Below are 20,825 nucleotides of genomic sequence, written 5' to 3'. Positions count from 1 at the left end.
AAGGAACTGTATTTATAAAGATAAATCTTTTAAAAAGATTTTTTAAAGATTTTATTTATTCATGAGAGATGGAGAGGCAGAGACTGAGGCAGAGGGAGAAGCAGGCTCCCCACTGGGAGCCCGATGTGGGACTTGATCCCAGGACCCCAGTGTTACACCTGAGCCAAAGGCAGGTGCTCAGCCACAGAGCCACCCAGGTGTCCCACGGACCTATTTATTTATTTATTTATTTATTTATTTATTTATTTATTATTTTTTTATTTTTTTTATTTTTTTTATTTTTTTTTTTATTATTTTTTTTTTAATTTTTTATTATTTTTTTATTTTTAAAAGATTTTATTTATTCTTGATAGACACACACTCAGAGAGGTAGAGACATAGGCAGAGAGAAGCAGGCTCCATGCAGGGAGCTGGATGCCGGACTCGATCCCAGGACTCTAGGATCAGGCCCTGGGCCAAAGGCAGATGCTCAATCGCTGAGCCACCCAGGTGTCCCGGACCTATTTTTTTAAAAGCTATTTTTAGGGGCAGCCTGGGTGGCTCAGCGGTTTAGCGCAGCCTTCAGCCCATGGTGTGTTCCTGGAGACCTGGGACTGACTCCCACATCAGGCTCTCTGCATGGAGCCTGCTTCTCCCTCTGCCTGTGTCTCTGCCTCTCTCTCCTGTCTCTGTTTCTCATGAATAGATAAAATATTTTTTAAAAGAGCTATTTTTAATAGTAGAAAAACTTGTCTAAGGGTATTCTTTGTATGAGATACCCACATAAAGGAACAATGTTTTAAAATAGCTTTAACTCGGGATCCCTGGGTGGCGCAGCGGTTTGGCGCCGGCCTTTGGCCCAGGGCGCGATCCTGGAGACCCCGGATCGAATCCCACATCAGGCTCCCGGTGCATGGAGCCTGCCTTCTCCCTCTGCCTGTGTCTCTGCCCCTCTCTCTCTCTCTCTGTGACTATCATAAATAAATAAAAATTAAAAATAAAATAAAATAGCTTTAACTCAACCAATGGACTAATGTTACACGGAAATGGCAGAACATATTTGCAGAGGATCAGAACTACACAAAATACAGGGGCGCCTGGCTGGCACCGTCGGTCAAGTGTTCAACTCTTGGTCTCAGCTCAGGGATGATCTCAGGCCTGTCAGATTAAGCCCCGTGTTGGGCTCTGCACTCAGCACAGAGTCTGCTTGGATTTTTCTCTCCCTCTGCCCCTCCCCCCCATAAATAAATAAATGTAAAAAAAAAAAAAAGAATTATACAAAACATTTTTTTTAATGCATATACTACCTCTTTGAAATTATAGTTTTGTGGGTTGTTATTGTTCATAGCATTAAGTCATCAGTATCTTATCTTTACTAACAAAAGCTTATATAGAAGAATTATCTTATTGCTAAGTCTTACAAACCCTGTTTTCAAAAGGGGAACTATTACCACATTTGAGAATATTCGGATCATAGGCACAGCCCTCTAACTTCTAAATCACTCTCTTCTGCTGAATTCTTACTCTTCCTCCCGATTTTGTTTTAGTATCTTCTTCAGGGAAGTCTTCCCTGACCTCTCTGATTGGGTCATTTCTGGCCACACCAAGTGCCCCCAAAATATTTATTTTGTAATGAATAGTTCTCTTTTTCTATAGAAACCTTGTAACTTCCCCATTTATAATTCCCTGTATGATTTCATCAAATATCCGGTAGTGTGCTCTATTATGAGCGTAGCAGTGAAACAAGATGGACGAGGTAAATTGCTCATGCAATTTACACTCTAAGGTGGGAGGAAAGAGGTGCAAACGCAGTATAATGTCAGGGAGCGATCAAATATTAGGAGGAAAACTGAAGCAGAGTAAGGGAATGGGAACAGGTGGATGTGCTGTTCAGGTAGGGTGGCCAGGGCAGGTCTCTTTGAGAGGGGGACACTTGATCTGAGGCCTGGGTGAACTGAGAGCAGCCCCAGTTCCGCCATTAACATCCGTAGATCTCTAGGTGTGCTCATTCCTCCCGGCCCGGAAGAATCCTTATCTACAAAACGCGAATATTATTAGAACGGACTTTGCACACGTGAAAGACAGCTGGCAAGCCCACCCGCGCCTGCCCGGTCAGCGTCTCTGCGCAGGCGCGGAGGGCCCCACGGCGGTGCGGGGACTCAGTGCGCGTGCGCCGGGCCCGACCCTCGCTCGCGCCTGCGCGGAGTCGCAGTCAGTTTGGCATTGGGTTCCGAAGGCAGTGGGGCTCTGAAGGGCCGGCGGCGCGCGGCGGGCCGCCCCGAGGCCGGGCAGCGGGGCCTCCGCCATGCCGGGGATGGTGCTGTTCGGTCGGCGCTGGGCCATCGCCAGCGACGACCTGGTCTTCCCGGGGTTCTTCGAGCTGTCCCTGAGAGTGGTGTGGTAAGGGCGGCAGGCTGTGCGGCTGCCGGGCGGGCGGCTGGGAGCTGGGGGGACGCAGACGGAGCGGGTTGGAGTGGCCGTGTCTCCGGCTCTGCGCGCCCACGCGGTGCCCACGTTCTCTGGTCCGGGCCTCTCCACCGCGCGAGACCTACGAGGACGGGCGTCCTGCCGCTCTCCCCATTTCTCGGAGGGCACACTGAGGCCGGAGCGGGGAGGCCGGGCCCGGGGTCCCCCGTTTGGGCCCCCGCCGCTCGCGGCACTGAGGGGCCTGGCCCCGGGAGCCTCCAGGACGTGGTCGCCGACCCATGGCCGTGGCCTCGGGATCGGCTTCCCCGAGCCAAGAGCAGGCACTTGCATCATTACGGCGCTCGGCATGGAAACACAGGGCATCTGGTGTCCGCCAGAGGAAAGGATGGGAAATAGTAGCCTTCTGTACCGGTGGCGGCTGAATTCCCTGGGGAGCAGCCAGGCCTGGCGCAAAGCGTGCAACCGATGGGCAGTGAATTGGGCGCCTCAAGTCTGCTCCCAGAGAGTGTGAGCAGAGAATAATACAGCACCTCTGTTACTGAAGAGTGGATTCTTGAGGGCAAAGGAATATTGGAAGAGACCTCTCCATAATTTCATAGTTTTAAGAGCCACGTCTCTCCGAGATCATTTCCCACTATTGTCTCCAGACCCAGTCTCCTAATAGAGCCCAGATTCCACCCCTGGGCTCGAATCCTTAATACAGCGGTGTTGTGCCCTTTGGTGAAACACCTCCAGTGATCCATCACTGTTACTTTGCATTGCTTGGTGCTCTTTCCTTATTCCGCACTGAATTACAAAATAAAGAAGTCAGCAGTATGTGGCCTTGCAGTTCATCACTGTTCACTATGGAACATCTTGGCATAACTTGATTCCCACCTCCTGGGTTTTTTTTTGTTTGTTTGTTTTGTTTTTTTGTATTACACACAGCAGATTACAATGTGTGTTTGTCAATTTCTTGTTTGTCCCCAGGAGTAAACATTATCTTGTTAATAATTTAGCAAGCATGTATTCTGTTGATTTACGTTCGCATATTTCTGAGTCCTGTGGGGCTGTGCTTTTTTTCAGCAGCTCACATTATATTTGCTTGCTTATGGCATTCAGTGCCTCTTAGGAACTACAGCAGGAATAGAAAAGGAACAATCATGTAAGCATAGGAAGTATAAAGTTCAGTTTTTTTTTTTAAAGTTCAGTTTTTTTTAAAAAAAGTCATACTCTATTATTTTTGTTTTAGTAGATCTTTTATTGAAGAAAATTGTATTTGAAAGCAAACTTCACCTTGTTTTGGGAAATATTAACTCCTTTAAGATTTTTTTGTTTAAATATTAACTCCTTTTCTTTCTTTTTGTAATGTTTTATGATGTAGTTCCTTGGTTTCCATTTCTGACCCTCCCTATCTCTTGGCAGGTGGATTGGCATTTTGACTTTGTATCTCATGCACAGAGGGAAGCTGGACTGTGCAGGTGGAGTTCTGCTCAGCAGTTACTTGATCGTTCTTATCGTTCTCCTGGCAGTTATTATATGTACAGTGTCTGCCATCGTGTGTGTCAGCATGAAAGGTAAAGGATAGGAATTTATTGACATATAATTCAAATACCATACAGTTCACCCATTTAGAGTGTAACAAGTCTGTGAATTTTTAGTATATTCACAGAATTACACAGCCATTGCCACAATTCTAGTACGTTTTCATCACCCCCGAAAGAAATCCTAAACCCATGAGGGATCACTCCCCATTACCCCCCAGTTTCCTCAGTCCTAGCCATCCACTAATCTACTTTCTCTCTATAGATCTGCCTATTCTGGCTCATACAGTTGGGATCATCCACTATGTGGCCATTTGGTCTGGCCTCTTAAGCTTATCATGATGTTTTCAAGGTTTATGCACATTTTAGTGTGTGTCAGCTCTTCATTCTTCTTACGACTCAGTAATACATTGAATGGGGGGCTTCTGGGAGCTCAGCCATTGAATGGGGGGCTTCTGGGAGCTCAAGCTTCTGCCCCCTGCTCAGGTCATGATCCAGGGTCCTGGGATCAAGCCCTGTGTCAGGCTGTGGGGAGTCTGCTTCTCTCTCTTTCTCTTTCTGTAACCCCCCACACACTGTTTGTGCTCGCTTGCTCTCAAAGAAATTTTAAAAATTTAAAAATTATGTTGAATGGATTTGCCACATTTTACTTATCCATTTGTCAGTAGGTGAACATTTAGGTTATTACATTTTGGGGCTGTTACAAATAGTGCTACTATGAACTTTCACATAGGTGTTTTAGTATGGACAAGTTTCCACTTCTCTTGGATATATGCCTAGGCGTGGAATTGCTAGATCATTTGGTAACCTTATGTTTAACATTTTGGGGAACTGCCAGACTGGTTTCCAAGCAGCTACACTGTCTTTCTTTCAGTTTATAATTTCAGTGTCTCTACACCCTTGGCAGTACTTAACATTGTCTGATTTCTGATCTTAGCCATCCTGGTGTGTCTCACTGTGGTTGTGATTTGTATCCTTGATGCGCATCCTCTCATCTGCTTACTGGCCATTCTTATATCATCTTTGGGGATGTGTATACTAAGATCCTTTGGCTTATTTTAAGTTGGGTTATTTGTCCTCTTTATTAATGAGTTGTAACAGTTCCATCTATTCTTAATAACTATTGTCTTCTACATGTTAGAGTTTTCTGTAGTCACTTCACTGCAAATGTTGGGGGCCTTCCTTGTATGAGTGCTCAGGTTCATAGGATGAGCTGAGCATGGTAGTGTGTTAGTAACTAAAACCTCCTTGATCAGAGGCAGGGCTGAACACCATGCCGCCCTCCAGCACATTTCACCATTGCTTGAGTGGGGCTGTGGATGGCATGTTTACACACTCCAGGAGATGGTAAAAGTACTGGGAAGGAATAGTTGATATACTGGGTGGCATGATCTTAATGCTTTGGAATGACAATCTGCAACTTAAAAGATGGGGATAGCTCATGGGGAGTGATAGAGAAATGTTAGTGGCCAAGTGTTTCATAGGAAACACCACAGGGTTTTGGAAAACTGGGAAGAGTGGCTTGTACCTGCTTACAGAGAAATGTATGGAAAAGAGAGCTCTGTGTATTTTAGCATGCCCCTGGAAACATGAATGCATGAACAAATGTCTGGAGCAAGGAAGGCCCCAGTTTTGTGGTGTGCCAGTGCCCGCTGTGTGGCTTTACCACTGTGGAGTTGTGGTTGTAGTGTGGTGGTGTTTTTTAGAGAATGCGAGTGGTAGTGGGGGGGGCAAAGGGAGAGATAGAATCCCAAGCAGACTCTGCACTGAGCACGGAGCCCGATGCAGGGGCTCAACCTCATGACCCTGAGATCATGACCTGAGCTGAAACCAGTAGTCGGACCCTTACTTGACCGAGCCACCCAAGAGCCCTGTTTTGTTTTTTAAAGTAAACTCTAGGGCAGCCCAGGTGGCTCAACGGTTTAGCGCTGCCTTCAGCCCAGGGCCTGATCCTGGAGACCTGGGATCGAGTCCCACGTCGGGCTCCCTGCGTGGAGCCTGCTTCTCCCTCCGCCTGTGTCTCTGCCTCTCTCTCTCAGTCTCTCTCTCTCTCTCTATGGGTCTCTCATGAATAAATAAATAAAATCTTTAAAAAAATAAATAGGGAATCCCTGGGTGGCTCAGCGGTTTAGCGCCTGCCTTCGGCCCAGGGCGCGATCCTGCAGTCCCGGGATCGAGTCCCACGTCGGGCTCCCGGCATGGAGCCTGCTTCTCCCTCTGCCTGTGTCTCTTGGGATGGGGATCTTGGGATGGGGATCACGCCCCGAGCCAAAGACAGATGCTCAACCGCTGAGTCACCCAGGCATCCCACTATGGAGCTTTTTAATGAAGTCTGAGTTTCTGAAAGATGAAGTATTTAGGTTGGTGTCCCTTTAGCGGTGGCATCATCTCATTTATTGGTCCTCTGTTTTCATGTCCTGTTCTGGTTAGGAGACCAAGTGTGCCACTGAAATAATGGGTTCAGATTTGAAGCAGGAATATAAGCTTTTTTTCCCTTTAGTGTTTTTCTTTAAAACAAAACACTTTTTGGTGATATCAGGGCACATTCACACCCTGTAATGGCTGGCCATGTTCACTGAGGCTCCTCTCCTAAGCACTTGCCTAATGCCTGCACCATCTCATACTCACAGCCAGAGCTCAGAAAACATCTGACAGTATGTGTTAGGCATTCTGTGCCAGCTTTGTGTGTTCTGGGTGGGTTGCCTACCCAGTGGCCTCTTCCAGACAGAACCCAGTTTTATTTGGGACATTCCCCCGTCCCTCACATGTGAAGTATGTGTGTCAGAGAAGCCAACTCTCCACCCAGTTCAGGAATGATCCTCATGTGTCAGTGATTGGTTCAGGAATAGTTGTGTGACCCAGTTTGAGCCAGTGAAATTCAGGAGTTTTCCAGAAAGTTCTGGGGGAGTTTTTTCCTTGCTCCTCTAGGAAAGAACCAAAACAAGACACTGTTTTCATTCTGGGTGATTCTGCAGAGGGATGAACTGCTGAATTCCTGGTGTATTTCCCCTCACAGCCAGGATGAGCTGACTGAAGAGGGCAGAGCTGTGAGAGACAAGAGATCTGTGATGCCTGTCTATCCAGTCCCGAAGCCAGTGCAGGAGGTCCCAGGGCCTTCCTCTTTGTACACCTTTTGTTACTTGTGGCTACAGATACTATGACTGAATTAAAAACAGTATTTTATGAATCATATTAGTTTAAATGTCAGTTTGTTATAAATATCATATGCCTTATTAAAAATATTAAGTAAATTTCAATGAAAATGCCATAAAGTAAAAAAAAAAAAAGGCATGGGAAAAATTGTAACTAAGAGCCAATCTTTTTCATATATAATGGGGTTATGTCATAGGTAAGGAAAATACCAACCATCAGTAGAACAATGGGCAAAGATCACAAATGGTAAAATAAATATAAATGGCTTTTATAAGTATGAAAAATGTGCAGCCTCAGTCAAAATAGCAAAGATTCACATAATACATTAAGTTGGTGAGGCTGTGGGACACCTGGGTGGCTCAACAGTTGAGTGCCTGCCTTTGGCCCAGGTCCCAGGATTGAGTCCCACGTCAGGCTCCCTGCATGGAGCCTGCTTCTCTCTCTGCCTCTCTCTGTGTATCTCATGAATAAATAAATAAAATCTTAAAAAAAAAAAAAGTTGGTGAGGCTATGCAGAAACAAGTAGCTCATTTTGTTGGAGAGACTGCACATTGGAAGACCTCTTTGGCTGTATGTATGTGTGTGTGGATCATCCAGTATTTTCACAGATATTTGCATGTGTGCAAAGAAATACTTGTAGGGATGTTCATTGCAGTGAGGGGGGTGTGGTCAGAGGGAGAGAGAGAGGATATTAAGTAGATTCCACACCCAGCATGGGGCTCAATCTCACAACCCTGAGATCATGACCTGAGCCAAAATCAGGAGTCGAATGTTTAATCAACTGAGCACCCAGGTTGTTAATTTTATTTTTGATACATGGATAACTTCTGTTACTTCTCTTGTTCCGTAAGGCGTCTCTGTAATTAACCTGTCACTTGTGCTGAAAGGCCATGTTTACGTAGCTTTTGGCTGATGCTGCTCTCTAAAAGAGACACCACAAGTTGCAGAGGGCACATCTGAGACCCGTGGAGTTCAGTCGTCTTTATCCAAGACACTGATGCTTGTGTATTTATCTCTCCTCTTTTTCTTGGTTGTCAGTGTAGCATAGTTGGGAAGAATCTTTTTTTGTTGTTCTTTAAGATTGTATTTATTTATTTGAGAGAGAGAGAGAGCATGAGCAAGGGGAAGGCTGGAGGGAAAGGGAGAAGCAGACCTTCCCTCTGAGCAGGGAGCCCAACGCCGGGCTCAATCCCAGGACCCTTAGATCATGACCTGAGCTGAAGGCAGTTGCTAAACCTCAGGCGCCCTTGGAAAGAATCTTGTTATTGGGGCAGCCTGGGTGGCTCAGTGGTTTAGCACTGCCTTCAGCCCAGGGCCTGATCCTGGAGACCCAGGATCGAGTCCCACGTTGGGCTCCCTGCATGGAGCCTCCTTCTCCCTCTGCCTGTGTCTCTGCCTCTCTCTATCCGTCTCTCTGTCTCTCATGAATAAATAAATAAAAATCTTAAAAAAAAAAAAAAAAAGAATCTTGATATTGTGGTAGTTTCTAGTTTTTTGTTTTTTTTTTTTTTTTTTTTTTTTTAGTTTCTAGTTTTGATTTGAGAACCTCCCTGGTGAAATCCTACTGTTTCTACCATATGGGAGGTTTAATTAGGGAACGTCCAGCCTCATGACTACCATGTTTTGATGGCAGCAAAAGGCACGCCCTCAACCTCCAGGGTGTGCCGTTCACTGTGTTTGATCCTGACTGTGAGACATTTCCTTGCATCTCCTCTGTATTTGTATTGGAAGCTCATTGTTTATCTCACATTGGAGAAGATTGCTGCAGTGTGTTGAGGTGTTGAACCAAAGAACTGTGACACAGGCCTTCCTTTTGTGATCTTTGTATAAATGGTTCTGCCTGATGCAGACCAAGGCTATGATGAAGACCTTGCATTCAGGGAGGAAGTTCTACTCGTTAATTATGGGGCCTCAGTATCACAGCCCCCACGGGAGTCACACTTTGTCTTGGGAGGAAGGTCTCTTCTCTAAATAAAATAACAGTGTTTTCAGAGGTGGGTATGACTATACAAGGGAGAGTTTTTCAGTATCTTGATTCCTTTTTGGAATCCTACCCAGAACTCCATTTTCTGCTTTCTTATTTCCATCTTTATTTCATTCACCAAGTATCAGGCCCAGGTGCTTGTCAGGGCCTCATTTCTTACTTTGGAGCCATCCAGATGGTGTTTCTGTTTTTTTGGGTTAGCCACTATTATTAGCAGCAGACCCCAAACAGAGCGTGTGTTCTTTGCCCCTCAGAGAGAGTGTACTGTTTTGATTGCCTTGAATTTTGACTTTGTGCCCAACTGAGGCTGGATAGTGTCTTAACATTTTAAAGTGTGGGGCAGCCTAGGTGGCTCAGCGGTTTGGCGCTACCTTCAGCCCAGGGCGTGATCCTGGAGATCCGGGATCAAGTCCCGCATTGGGCTCCCTGCATGGAGCCTGCTTCTCCCTCCGCCTGTGTCTCTGCCTCTCTCTCTCTGTGTCTCTCATGAATAAATAAATAAAATCTAAAAAAAAAAAAAAAAAAATCTAAAAAAAAAAAAATTTTTAAAGTGTGACTCTAAGTAATCCATCCTAATGGAAGGTGATTTTTTGGAACATAAAAGCTGTTTCCTCATCAAATCATTCTTTACCTTTTAGATTGTTTTCATTCACTGTTTTGGAGTTTGTTTCCAATATTTTTGTTTTAATCGTGGCATTTTTATATTGCTTAAATTGGTATTTATCACAACTTTTTCTCAGAGGGAGAGGGTTGATGTTTTACATCAGGAATTATAGCACACGGACCTCTATGGATACTTGGGTTTGTTTGAAACACAAGGTAAAAAGGTTCTGCCTGCACGTTAGGCTTTAAGCGTTCTCACATATCAGAATTTTTCATGTCCCAAAAGTGCAGACATTGGTGAGACAAAGAAGCCGGGACCATGCAGACCTGGATTGTGTTTTGTTTTTGTTTTGTTTCTTTTAAGATTTTATTTATTTATCTGAGAGAGAGAATTTGGGGAGAGGGAGAGAGAATCTCAGCAGACTCCCCGCTGAGTGCAGAGCCCGACTCAGGGCTTGGTCTTACGACCCTGAGATCATGACCTGAGCTGAAATCAAGAGTGGGAGGTTTAATTGACTGTGCCACCGAGGCATCCCCTGGGTTATGTTTTAGAAAGTAGTTACTAAGCTCTTAGCCTCAGTTTCCTTATTTGTAAAATGGGATAGTGACTATCTTTAGAGTCGGGAGGATTGCGGAATAATGGGTATAAGTCTTTCAGATGGTGCCTGAACACCATAGGTCTCAGGCAGATGGGGCAGTTATTTTCTAGAACTCAGGTCACCGTGTATGTCTGTTGGCCCAGGACAGCTGTGTTGTGTGCCGGTTGTCCCAGCATAATTATTAACACCTCCTTCTTCTCTCAGAAGTGTCCCAGTTTAGACGATGAGTATATCATCATCCTGGCTAGAACCTTGAAATATCTTGAAGCCCTTGTCATTTCTAGGAAATGAATCTGAGGCTTTTTGTCCTCTTTCCATCATCACTTGGTCACTTGCTCTTAGCCTTACACATTGATTTCCAATAACAAGTAGAAGCTGCCAGACACGCCTCCAGTACTAACAGATGCTCTATGCACTGTTCTGTGGAAGGGAAGTCTCTGAGGGAGCTGGGTGCTAGATTAAGTATCTTCTGTGTTTCAGGAACCATCTGTAATCCTGGGCCACGGAAATCTATGTCCAAACTGCTTTACATCCGCCTAGCGCTCTTTCTGCCGGAAATGGTCTGGGCTTCTCTGGGGGCTGCCTGGATAGCAGACGACGTTCAGTGTGACAAGACAGTGGTGAACGGTATCATTGCCACCGTTGTCATCAGGTGAGGCCTTCCGTCTTCTCTTTCCGTTTCTTGTCTCAGATGCATTTGAGGTATAAGGAAAAAGACCTTTCTGAGTCACTGAAGATAGCCCACATCATTATGCATCTGTTGTCATTTTCTTTCTTGCTGGTTCTTATTCTTCTGCATTCCATCCATTCTATTATAAGAAGGAAGAAAACCCGAAGACCAGATCAAAGGCAAAAACTAAAGGCAGGATGAGAAGAAACATGGTATCAGGCAGGAACTATGACAGGGACTCATGCACAGGACTCGGGATTAGAACCGATCTAGTTACTTCCCCTTCTGGACACTCGTGCTGACACTGCCCTTCCCGTGCCACACACTCAGGGACAGCAGAGGCTCTTTGCAGAGATGCATCTTCCCGAGGTACACGCATTCATGAACCACAGGGCCTGGCACACTGGGGACAATCTAGAAATACTTACACATGTGCATAAAAGAGCCATCAGAGTATCCCATAATGTGGCAAAGTTCTTTTGGTTTTACTGAGAACTCCAAGGCCCTGAGGAGTTGAGGGCTTGGGTTGTGGTGAGTGGACCATGGAGAGCAGGTTCCAGCTATACACATGCCCGGGCTACAACTGCTTACCAGGCACCTCCTTTTTTTTGTGGTATTCACTTCTAAGGCTCTGATTTTGGGGGGGCCTGGATCAGCCATGGGCTCATAAAGAACTTTCTAGAAGAAACAAATTGCTCACCTCAGCCTGGTTCTAGGAGATCCACATTTTCCTAGGTATTGAGAGCCACAGCTGTACAGATGAAAAAACTGAACCCTGAAGAGGGAACCATGGCTCCTGAGTCTGCATGTGGGATCCAAGGTCATCACACCCTCTCTCTCTCTGTTTTGCAGCTGGATCATCATCATTTCCACTGTGGTCACCATCATCATTGTGTTTGACCCCCTTGGGGGGAAAATGGCTCCCTATCCCTCCGCTGGCCCCAATCACTTGGACAGTCATGAGTCGAGCCAGCTATTCAGTGGCCTCAAGACAGCAGCTACTAGCGTGTGGGAAACCAGAATCAAGTTCCTGTGCTGTTGCGTTGGGAACGACGACCATACTCGAGTTGCTTTTTCGAGTACGGCAGAGCTTTTCTCAACCTACTTTTCAGTAAGCTGAAGGGGTCTGCTTTCGTCTCTTTCTCCTAAGTAAATGTCATGTTAAGATGAATCGTCTGTTTGGAGCTAATCCCCTGTTCATGTAAAATACCTCTCGCACATGTATAGTCTGTGGTGTGGCAGAGTCGGGGAGACCCTAAGGGGCATTAGCCCTGCTCTTACTGACCCCGTCTCTCTGGGTGGTGCGTCTGGGTGTTGCTACCTGTCCATTACATTGTCCAGATTTTAAGTTGTTTTTAAGGAGTTAAATAATGGAACCCGGATATTTTGGGGATGATTTGCCAGTTGTCTGAATCCCGTGTCCTCCATCCAGCTGGTCCTCTGCAGGTGCCAGGCACAGGCAGTGTCCTGCATCCGAGGTGGTATCAGTCAGACCTTGTTTACTACATCAGAGCATGATAGAAATGAGAGATTCTTCTGCTGGGTTTTTTTGGGGGGTGGGGGTGGGTTGAGATTATTCCTTTTTTTTTTTTTTTTTAAGATTTATTTATTTATTCATGAGAGACACAAAGAGAGAGGCAGAGACACAGGCAGAGGGAGAAGCAGGCTCCATGCAGGGAGACTGATATGGGACTCGATCCTGGATCCCAGGATCACGACCTAAGCTGAAGGCAGGTGCCCAACCACTGAGCCACCCAGGCATCCCAAAATTATTCTACTTTTGAAGGGGAGTTTGAATATGTCATTATAGTGCCAGAAGGCGTTTTCGTTCCAGAGCAGTTTCTCCTGTGATTTAAAAATATTCATTTTTCTTTCACATCCAGTGTTTTTATGTAATGTTCTCTGATAAACTGTTGTGTTCAGTATTGAGATTAGGTAAGGGGGGAGTAGTTCTCCTGACATCTTGTGCCATCTTGTGCCATCTCCTGACATTATAGTGCCAGAAGGCGTTTTCGTTCCAGAGCAGTTTCTCCTGTGATTTAAAAACATTCATTTTTCTTTCACATCCAGTGTTTTTATGTAATGTTCTCTGATAAACTGTTGTGTTCAGTATTGAGATTAGGTAAGGGGGGAGTAGTTCTCCTGACATCTTGCACACTGCTGGTCCTTCCTTGCCTCTTTGTCGGGGAAGGTGTAGTGTGTCTGCAGGGCCCTGGGCTGGCCCTGTAGGTTGGCACCAGGCCACCACACATCTCCCTAAACTAACCATAAAGGAGTGCTTCGGTCTGGTCTTAAGATGGAAGAACTGATAGCTCAGGGGCCGAGTGGTCAGTGCCTGGTCCTTCCCTATGAGCTGGAAGTGCCTGGAGGCAGCCAAGGCATCCTCTTGAAGGAGACAGAAACAGTTGGGTGCATGAGACCCTTTCTGTTGTTTCCCTAGTTTGAGGTTCTTTCGGAGGCTTGCTGCGGCCAGTGAGAAGTTGAGCCTCTTAAATCTCTACTGGGGACTCTGAACAAAATCACAACATCTTGAGCAAGAGTAAATTTGGGCTAAAATTGGCCATTACTACAAAGATGGTGAGCTTACTGATCCGTTTGCTCCCAACTATACAAAAGATGTGAAGTAGTAAGTAGTTAAGTGACTTGAAATGAAATTTGAAAATAAGAGCTCAGCAGTATTTGTTTCTCTGGTGGATTTGTCTGAGGGCAGGACAGTAAAAATAATTAAGCTAACATGTAGGAGTCTTGAAAATACTTCTAAGGTGCCTCTTTTTTTTTTTTTTTTTTAAGATTTTTTATGTATTCAGAGAAGGGGGGGCGGCGTTGGGCAGAGACACAGGCAGAGAGAGAAGCAGGCTCCATGCAGGGAGGCTGACATGGGACTCCATCCTGGGTCTCCAGGATCAAGCCCTGGGCTGCAGGCGGCGCTAAACCGCTGCGCCACCGGGGCTGCCCTAAGGTGCCTCATTACACATAACTGTGTGTGTATGTGTGAACTGTATTAAACTGGGTTTTAAGGAACTAATGGGCAGTATCTGATGAGTTTCATGACAAGCTGCTGTTTTCATCCAGGACACCGATCTGGTGCCCAGCGACATTGCAGCAGGCCTCACTCTTCTCCATCAGCAACAAGACAATATTAGGAACAGCCAGGAGCCTGATGAGGTGATCAGCCATTCCCCAGGGCCCCCCCAGGTAAGCCCCTTTTTGTTGGGTTGTAAAGTTTTGACATTTATACCTATTTATACATCTTCAAAAAAACAAAACTAGCCAGCAACAATTTCAGAAGCAGTTGGCTTGGAATCTGATGTGTGGCTTCTGCTAGTTGTATCTCTCATCAGGTGAGGCATCTCCTCACCTGGAGCTCAGGTTGAAGGAGCCCATTCCTGGCCACTTCATTATTTTAGGAAATTGGCAACTGAAGTCTACATAGCAAAAATTCTTTCTGGGATGGGGCCTGTTTCTCCCTGGGTGTGTTTGCTTTCTTCTCTGCACCAAGAGAGCAGAAACAGTTGAGTTTTGCTGGAGTTGTTTTCCTGTCACAGATGTTCATGCTTCTGAAAGAGAAGGTTGCACCTGGATATATGTATTTCTCTGCATCTCATACAGACGCCCGGGGCTTCCATGCTTACTTGTTGTTACAAGGGCCTGGTGGTCTGCTCTCCCCGTGTGCTTCTGACACAGTTACTGGCTCGTTCCAGAATGAGGCACGAAAGTCATTAGGGATTTTTTTCCACCATACTTGCTGCATTCTTCTAAATGAGGGGTCTGTCTCAGTCTGTGTTTAAGGAGCAGTTTTCCTTGTGAAAGTCTGCTGAGAGGTCTATTCTGTGAGGAAAGGAAGGTCAGGAGTTCAAATCCAGGTTATGATCTAGTTAGTGAATTGATCTTGTCCATAATGGGTTCCCTGAAACAAAAAGCTTTTTTTCTTCCGTTCCAGGAAGCTGATTTGGATGCAGAGTTAGCAAATTGTCACCATTACATGCAGTTTGCAGCAGCGGCCTATGGATGGCCCCTCTACATCTATCGGAACCCCTTCACAGGGCTCTGCAAGATTGGTGGGGACTGGTAGGTGGGCATGCCCGAGGCCCCCGCCTTCTGCTTGTCACTCCTATGGTGCCCACACTTCATCCTAAGAATAATCCTGTTTCTCCTTTCCAAAAACTTTGTTTTGAAATGTTTCAAAACTGCCAGAACAGTGCTGAGAACTCCCATAGATTCTTTATCTGGAGCCACCAATTGTGACTCATTGTAGTCACATATGCTGTGTCACTCTTGCTTTCTCCCAAACCACTGGAAGTTTAGTGGCAGAGGCGTGCCCCTTATTTCCAACTGCTTCAGCCTCTGTTTCTTAAGAACAGGACCTTTTACATAACTGTGATATGGTTGTGTGCCAGGAGAGCTGGTATTAAGCAATACCTCATTTACATTTTGTATTCACATTTTTCCAGTTTCCACTTGCCATCCTTTATGGCAATTTTTCCTCTACTTCAGGCAGGGTGCATTGCAGTTGGTTATCATGCATCCCTAGTCTTTAAGCAGGGGGAGGGGCAGATGGAGAGGGAAAAGCAGACTCCTGCTGAGCAGGGAGCCCCTTAAGGGAGGGGCTCAATCATAGGACCCCAGGATCATGACCCAACCCAAAGGCAGACGCTTCACTGAGCCACCCAGATGCCCCTCATCCCTAGTCTTTTTCCGTTTGGAACATTGGAACAACATCTTGCATAATCTGACATTTTGAAAGGACAATCTAGGTATTTTGTGAATGGCCCTCAATTTGTATTTGCCTGATGGTTTGTTCTGGATTAAAGTTGAGTTTACCTTTTTTTGGCAGGAATGTGCCAGGAAGAATACCATGCCCTTCTCAGTCCATCATATCAGGAAGCACAAGATGCCAGTTTGTCCCATTCCTGGAGATTTGAGAGTCTCACTTGTTCTTAATAGAATTTAGTTCTGGAATTTTTTTTTAAAAGATTTTTAAAAATTTATTTATTCATGAGAGACACAGAGAAAGAGAGAGAGGCAGAAACAGGCAGAGGGAGAAGCAGGCTCCATGCAGGGACCCTGATGTGGGACTCGATCCTAGGACTCCAGGATCAGGCCCTGGGCTGAAGGCAGCACTAAACCGCTGAGCCACCTGGGCTGCCCTAGTTTTTGAATTTTTTTTTAAATATTTTATTTATTTATTCATGATAGACACAGAGAGAAAGAGAGAGAGAGAGAGGCAGAAGGAGAAGCAGGCTCCATGCAAGGAGCCCAATGTGGGACTCGATCCCGGGACTGCAGGATCACGCCCCAGGCCAAAGGCAGGTGCTAAACTGCTGAGCCCCCCAGGGATCCCTAGTTTTTTAATTTTAAAACAGTAACATGATTCCAGAAGTCAAAACTTTAGTAAAAACTATGCACAGAAATAGAGCAGTTTTCCAGTAGCCAGAGTAAGTCCTGAAAATTGTGAACTGTGTTTGCTGGGGAAACAAGGCAGTGGGGATTGACATTACCTGCTAAGTGGTACAGTAACTAATACCTTTGCCTATTTTTTTAGTTGTAGAAACAGGACAACAGAATATGACTTGGTTGGAGGTGATCAGCTCCACTGTCATTTCGGCTCCATCCTGCATACGACAGGACTGCAGTACAGGGACTTCATTCACATAAGCTTTCATGACAAGGTCAGAATAATGGTGTTTCATAACTTCTGTGGGGTCCTGGGATCCTTCAAGATAATGATGGAAGTTATAAGTTGTTTCCCCCCAAAAATATGTGTAGACACACACGCATGCACAGGCACACACGCGATTTGCATACCATTCCAGGGGGGCTTCTAGGCCCCACGTGGGCTTAACACTAGCTGGAGCCAGAAGTCTTCATAGGGATACCATCCTGTGTTGTTATGTAGCCCTTCTTCTGTTGAAGAACTGTTGCCAAGCTGTTAGTGATGGCAGACCGGCCTAACACTAACCTAACACTAACCTAACAGCGGCCCCATAGCTGCATGCTCTCCCTGTCAAGGCCTCACGCTTCTTTCCCTCACCTTCAGGTTTATGAGCTCCCCTTCTTAGTGGCCCTGGACCACAGGAAAGAATCTGTTGTGGTAGCCGTGAGAGGAACCATGTCTCTCCAGGTAAGGAGCCTGATGCTCGGGGGCTGGGGACAAGGGGTGGGGTGAACAGTGAGCTGCAGGTGCCAGGAGGCCCATAGGAAATGAGGATAGAGGACACATCAGTTAGAGCAGCAGAAAACACCGTCGTAGAAAGTGCAGAAGCTGCCCAGTCTTGTGAAATTCTCCCTTTGGAAAAAAAATGAATAGTCATTTCCTTTTAAGTGAGAAATGCCAGAAACAACCATCAGGGTTAGGTTCCCCATTCGAGGAGCTCCTCCAGAGGCTCCCACTAGACTCCCCTGAGCTGCTCCCCTTGCCCCTCCCCTCCTGGCTCTCCCTGCAGAGGCCTCGGGACCAGCCATGTGTCCGTCCAGAGCCAGCAAGCCGCCTTCAGGCCTTCCCCTCCCCACTTCTCTGCCCCGTGGAGCTACTGGGTGGCTGCTTCTCTCTGATTTTGTGTCATGCTATCTGGTTTGTTTTTTTGGCCATTCTTCAGTCTCATTTCCTGGTTCTCACTTCCTTGCTGACCCGGAAAGCATACTGAGACACCACAGTGTGAGCCCTCACCCGCTGCAGGGGAGGGCTTGCAGCTTGGGGTGGCAGCCAGGACCCTGCAACTAGAAAGCAGGACACCTCACCTTCTCCAGGTCCTGTTTCTAGTAATTCTGCAGCATCCCCCAGTTGGCCCCTGAAGGAATAGTGGAGTTGTCCTCACTTTGTCTCCTGGCTTCCTCCTCGGGTCTCTCTGCTTGTCTCTAATTCAAGGTGTTATGGCTCTGACTGTGGCCCTGCTCCCCTTCCTGGGCCAGGGAAGCAGTTTTCTATCTTGGTGCCTGTCTCTGGTCTTCCCCAGTCAGTCCTCATACTGTTCACAGAGGACTTTTTTTTTTTTTTTTAATTTTATTTATTTATGATAGTCACAGAGAGAGAGAGAGAGAGAGAGAGGCAGAGACACAGGCAGAGGGAGAAGCAGGCTCCATGCACCGGGAGCCCGACGTGGGATTCAATACCGGGTCTCCAGGATCGCGCCCTGGGCCAAAGGCAGGCACCAAACCGCTGCGCCACCCAGGGATCCCAACAGAGGACTTTTTCTAGAACATGTTTCAGATGTTACCACTGCTTCTTAGAAACCTCCCTTGCCCCCCATTTTTTTTTTTTTAAGGATTTAAGAAAAAGAGCATGTGAGCTGGAGGAGGGGCAGAGGGAGAGAGAGAAGCAGACTCCCCACTAAGCAGAAGCCTGATGTGGGGGCTCAATGCCAGGACCCTGGGATCCAGGACCTAAGCCTAAGGCAGACCCTTAACCAACTGAGCTGCCCAGGCACCCCACCCTCATTACTTTTTAATAGAAAATTCATATGTCTTATCACAGCACTGTTGGTGCTTTGTGACCTGACCCCAGCCTGCCTTGCCAGTTCCTACCCTGCACTCAGCTTGCCAGTGGTTCTCCAATGCCCCAAAGGCCCCTTGAGCTTTGCAGGGTGTAGCTATGGAGTCCCGCCCCCAGCAGGTTAACTGCACTGGGTCCTGGGGATACACCCGCCTCTTGGGCTCTGCCCTCAGCCCCTCTTAGCACCCATGTGCCTGGCCATTGCCAGCTTCTTTGCTCAGATGCTCTGCCTTGAGTCCTGCCAGCCCCTTAGGTGAGCATTGCCCACCTCTTTCTGTTTCCTGAGAGCAAGTTTTTCCTTTAGTCTCTGGCTTAGTCTGCCACCTCCTCCAGGAAGCTCCCCACCCACCACCCCCGTCCTGCAGCACACATACCCCCTCTGATGCATCTCTTACCCTCCCTTAGGTTTCAGTGATCTGTTGGTAGCCCCTTGAGGACAGGAACCATGCTTTGTTCAAAACCTAGGTACAGGGCTCTCTCCTTCTTGGGTACTTAGAAGAGGTGTGTAGTGAGGGAAGGCAGAAAGTGTGTCTTAGCCACGTGTCACCCCCTGCTCTGGGTCCCTCAGGAGCTTCCTGGTCACCTGGGTTTCCCTCCCTCAGCAGTGTGACCCAGAATGCTGGCCCTCTCTGCCATCCTTCAGAGGGACCTGCCCCCAACCTCCACGCACAGTCCATCCCAACAGCCTCTTCCCTTGTACTCTTTGTAGGACATCCTCACGGACCTGTCAGCGGAGAGTGAGACCCTCAGCTTAGAATGTGGGGTGCAAGACTGTTCGGCACACAAGGTACAAGCCCTGGGGTGTGTGTTCAGGAATGTTCCATTAAGGAGAAGCTCAAAAGGGTCAGGATTTTTCCAACTCTGAATCTCTCCTGTGAATGCTAACCCTACAATAGATAGCTACCATGTGCCAAGTGCTGTTCAAAGTAAGGGCTTTTTGTTCTTTTAGTAGAAATTCTCATGGCAACCTCTCGAGGCTGCTTTTGTTTTTTAGGAGGAAGGAGCAGATTCAGAGCCATCAAGGGACGGCCAGAGGCCACACAGTTATGAACCCCAGTTGAATGCTCTTCTTCCCTTGATAGGAGTAATATATTGTGAAGAGAAGCTTCACCATGTGGTGAAGAGAGCTACACCATGTGACCCTCCTCTCAGCAAGGTACAGGGCAGCATCCAGCACACAAGGCCCTCCCGCCCTGTGACCCCCAGAGGGGCAGCCACCCACAGCACTGCCCTGTCGTCTGGCAGGTTTCCTCTGCCCATGTCACAACACAAGTTCTCGTTTCATTATTACTGTGTTGGTGGGGTGGGGGTCCGGAGGCTCCTCCTCAAGGGACAGAAATAGCCTGCCTAGAGCAGAATTGTGTTTTAAAAGGTTATTTTATTAAGGTTATTTTATGTAACATATTTATCATTGTAACCATTTGTAAGTATGCATTCAATGGTGGCAGATAGTTCAGAATGCTGTGTATCTGGAAGGCAGCTATGCTCACCACTATACCACCAACGCTAGAATGCTGTGTATCAGTTACCACCATCTGTACTCAGAATTTTTTCATCATCCCGGACATGAACTCCTTCTCCATTAAGGAATAGCTTTTCCCTCCACTCCCACAGCCCCTGGTCACCTCCACTCTAGTGCCCCCTGCCCACACTCCAATGTGCTTGCTCTAGGGAACTCACAAAAGTGGAATCAGGCAATTGTTTGTCCTTTCATTGAGCATAGTGTCCCCAAGTTCAGTCCAGGCCGTAGCACATGTCAGAGTCCCCTTCCTGGTCTGGCTGACATCCCACTGTGCACAGATGACCTTTGGTTTATCCATTTGTTCACTAATGGACTGCTGTCAGCGCTGTTGCTGGGAGCAGGGATGGACAGACTACCGTTTGAGTTCCTCCTATTGGTTCTTTAGGGAATCTCCGAGGAGGTGGGATTGCTGGGTCTTGTGTATCTGCTGTGTTTAACTTTTTTGAGGAACCACGAGCTATTTTCCTGCAGAGCTACCCCATGTGACATCCTCCCAGCAGGGTACAAGGTGCATGTTCTCCACATGCTCAAGGACACGTACCTTCTGGTTTTTGATTCTTCTAGCCATCCTAGTAGGTGTGAGGCAGTATCTCACTGTGGTTTGGGTTCGCGTTTCCAAGATGACGGATCAGCTCAGAGCAGAGTGTTGACACATTTGAGGGAATGATTTGGTCCCAGGGGTTACAGCAGCTCCTTCTGGGGAGAGGGATGTTGAGGTGCAGGGCAGCAGGTCTGTGCTGTTTTTATATACTGAGTGTTTTTGACCCAAAACATGCATTGCTATCATTGTAATCATGTTTTGTCAGTAAAATGTTTAATCTTTATAAAATACATGTCAAAACCAGAGTGTAGCTGATGGAGCAACAGTGTCCTGCC

General features: G+C 46.8%; 1 protein-coding gene across 2 annotated transcripts in view; it reads left to right on the top strand.

Moving 5' to 3' along the window:
- The first annotated feature begins 2,187 nt into the window (after positions 1–2,187).
- The window catches only part of DAGLB (diacylglycerol lipase beta), a 30,827-nt gene continuing 12,189 nt past the window's right edge, over positions 2,188–20,825 (top strand). The window contains exons 1-9 of one of the 2 annotated variants that reach the window (XM_041747320.1): positions 2,188–2,379; positions 3,811–3,962; positions 10,749–10,920; positions 11,791–12,049; positions 14,011–14,133; positions 14,879–15,006; positions 16,481–16,607; positions 16,976–17,059; positions 19,137–19,214. In XM_041747320.1, coding sequence (XP_041603254.1) covers positions 2,285–2,379; positions 3,811–3,962; positions 10,749–10,920; positions 11,791–12,049; positions 14,011–14,133; positions 14,879–15,006; positions 16,481–16,607; positions 16,976–17,059; positions 19,137–19,214 — 1,218 coding nt within the window. In that variant the 5' untranslated portion in view covers positions 2,188–2,284. The remainder of the gene's footprint in view (positions 2,380–3,810; positions 3,963–10,748; positions 10,921–11,790; positions 12,050–14,010; positions 14,134–14,878; positions 15,007–16,480; positions 16,608–16,975; positions 17,060–19,136; positions 19,215–20,825) is intronic. The other variant, XM_041747322.1, reaches the window with a different exon arrangement.

The sequence above is a fragment of the Vulpes lagopus genome, chromosome 3, assembly GCF_018345385.1.
Source record: "Vulpes lagopus strain Blue_001 chromosome 3, ASM1834538v1, whole genome shotgun sequence".
Classification (NCBI taxonomy): domain Eukaryota; kingdom Metazoa; phylum Chordata; class Mammalia; order Carnivora; family Canidae; genus Vulpes; species Vulpes lagopus.
The sequence above is the reverse complement of the archived record's forward strand: the minus strand, read 5'-3'. Positions and strand labels throughout refer to the sequence as shown.